Source organism: Brachyhypopomus gauderio, chromosome 15 (assembly GCF_052324685.1).
Source record: "Brachyhypopomus gauderio isolate BG-103 chromosome 15, BGAUD_0.2, whole genome shotgun sequence".
NCBI classification, from domain to species: domain Eukaryota; kingdom Metazoa; phylum Chordata; class Actinopteri; order Gymnotiformes; family Hypopomidae; genus Brachyhypopomus; species Brachyhypopomus gauderio.
Window position 1 is genome coordinate 8088915 of NC_135225.1, and position 2500 is coordinate 8091414.

At 50.2% G+C, this 2500-nt stretch overlaps 2 protein-coding genes across 5 annotated transcripts in view; one reads left to right on the plus strand and one right to left on the minus strand.

The window, feature by feature from the left end:
* adka (adenosine kinase a) overlaps positions 1-2500 on the plus strand; it is a 96457-nt gene that overhangs the window by 65253 nt on the left and 28704 nt on the right. The gene's annotated exons all lie outside the window — the stretch shown is intronic.
* LOC143475932 (uncharacterized) lies at positions 7-928 on the minus strand. Its single transcript, XM_076973809.1, has 2 exons — positions 575-928; positions 7-462 (listed from the first exon to the last, which is right to left on the minus strand). Exons 1-2 carry the CDS (start codon positions 804-806, stop codon positions 284-286), a joined length of 411 nt encoding a protein of 136 aa, XP_076829924.1. The 5' UTR covers positions 807-928; the 3' UTR covers positions 7-283.

The following is a 2500-nucleotide window of genomic DNA, read 5'->3' on the forward strand; positions in this document are numbered from 1 at the left end:
CTTTCGTTTACACTCTGTAAGTATAAGTCTCTTAGCTCTGTTATCTTTACTGAACACCACTTCGCTGCACTCTATCACCAGATCATTCCAGCTGAATCTGTGGCTCAGTGTTCGCCGGTACTCCCCTCTGTACCGGTGTGTTTCTCCGACGATCATCTCCACTCCGTCACGGCTGGCCGTGGGCACGACTTTTCACAGATGGCTGGCGGGATAGCCAGGTGTGTCGGGTCAGCGCGGGGCAGCTTTGCGTATCGATCTGTATGGCAGCACGTTTTAAGCGGGATCAAACGCGCCGGCGTCGGAGCTGTACAAAGTCCCGCTCCCGGTCCCGGGCCGACCAGGCCGCGGCGGTCAGGAGCCGACGGCGTGTCTCACCGACGCGGGGCCCGGCGGTGCAAAACGCGGGCCTTTGAAGGACCAGGATAAACCAGAGCAGATGTGTGCCGAGCAGGAATGCCGTGGCTGAAATGGGGGGAGTTAGTTTTTGTCTCACTGCATGGATTTCTAGCTGACAGACAGCACTAATTCATAAGTGATACATTGTGTATTATTGCTTTCTGGAGTGGCGGCTGACCTTTGACGAGGAGTTTGGGGTTCCAGTTTCCTGCAGTAGAGAGCGTGGCCCGGAGACGAGAACGCCTCGGAGAGTGCGAGGCGCCCCGCGGCGGTGAGGCGCTGGACCTCGCCGCGTCCTGCGTGCTCTCTCGGCCCACGCCAGTGAGCCTACAGGACCAGGACCAGGGAGCCAGCCAGCTGTCCAATACAGCCCGCCTCGCCGCCTCTCCGACTTCAAACAGCCGGCCCATAATGCAGTAGGCTGCTTCTGTCGTGTGATGTTCACACGGCACAGCCGAAGTTCGCTAATGATGACACTGACACACACACGTGCGCGCACGCACACATGTGCTCAGTGAGCAGACAGACATACAAAGACCATTAGCTCAGTGTGAACAGCCTCCAAACCTCACCTGCGCTCTGCTGGAGTTCCTGCTGTAGAACCAAGCCAGTGTTCATCTCCAGAGATGTCCACCATTCTTCATAGCTCTACAAACATTATATATCCTACAGTTTGTGCTGCAAATAGTAATTTATGCTTATATGTAATAGTTCTGAATATTTGAGACAATTATATGTTTTTTTTTTCATAATTATGATGAGTTATGAATTATGATGGCATATCATGTGTTCTGACTGCGTTTCTTTGGACAAGCACAGGCAAAGCGCAACATGATGACTTTGCAAAAGTGTATTTATATGCTTTATTATAGCTGTCGTAAATTTCAGTAGACAGTCTTCTGGAAATGTTCAGGGCTGTGCTTTATATTACAAAAGTTAGAGGAGAAAATCGGGACAGTTTGTTATTGCTAACAATGTAGATATTTCCCGTAGTGTTCACCCACACAACACAATGTGCAGAAGGCTTGTGAATAGCTCTGCAACCAGACAGCGTTCCTGATTCCTCCTGTGAACTGTGTAATAGCTGACACAGTCACACTAAACACATGAAGGTCACTTCTCTCCTCTTTCCACTCTCAGCCACAAAAGCCTCATCTGTTTTAATGGAGTGTTCTCACAGCGCCTGTGTTAGCCTCTGTAAAAGCTCTAGTCTCGCCATCATGCACTCTTTGCTCATTCTCTCACTCGGCCTTTTATGTCCTCTCTCTCTCTCTCTCTCTCTCTGTCTCTGTCTCTCTCTATCTCGCTCTCTCTTATACGGTGCTTCTGAATTATTCTCAGTGCAAGATGAACTGTATCAAAAGCACTAGCGCAGTGTTTGGTTTCAGGTTTAAACGCGAAGGTGTTTCCTTACCTGTTTCACATTCATTCACACAATGGCCCGAGTAGCCTCTCTTGTTTCTCAGTAAGAAGAGTCCAGGCGAGACCTTTGTTTTCCACTTCATCAGATGCTCGCATGTTCTTTTCTCTTTTTCCCTCTTTTTTTTTCCTTCCCCTCCTCGCAGAACAAGGTCTGGAGCTCGGCCATCTCCGCTCTCTCAGACTCTCTCCCAGTCCCGAGAGGAGAAAGCACGTCGTGCCTTCGGACCGGCTGGCCTGTGCGACCACACGGTCCTGATCCACTCCGGCAGACTGAGCGTGCTCCAACCACACAGGCCCAGCTTTTGTTTGAGAGTTTCACTTTGTTTGTATGTTAAGACGGCATTTCAGAACAAGCAGCAAAAACCTTGGATTTCCTAGTCTAAGGTTTGTGACAGATGGTCTGTCAGTCCCAGATTATCAGTGGTTTTAGACGTTGTGCAGTTCTCTGTAGGTCCGGCATATATCTTTTGCTTGTTTAGACATAGTGATCTATTTCTGCTACCTCCTGTTTCACAGGCCAGGACCAAAAACCTGGTGTGCGGTGCTCCTCGGAGGGGGGGTGGGGGTGGGGGGGGTTGGGGGTTGGGGGGGCTCTAAGGTGCCCTTAGTTTCATTGGATCGTCTCCATGAACTCTCTCTGCTCCCAGAAGGAAAGCTGCTGTAATTATGGACTCCATTTTTC

What these genes read in the sequence shown, in the direction of transcription:
- LOC143475932 (XM_076973809.1), bottom strand. Translation starts at nt 806, where the DNA reads ATGGGCCGGCTGTTTGAAGTCGGAGAGGCGGCGAGGCGGGCTGTATTG. An exon ending in CCCCAAACTCCTCGTCAAAG is followed by an intron (nt 463 to 574) that starts GTCAGCCGCCAC and finishes CCCCCATTTCAG; the next exon opens with CCACGGCATTCCTGCTCGGC.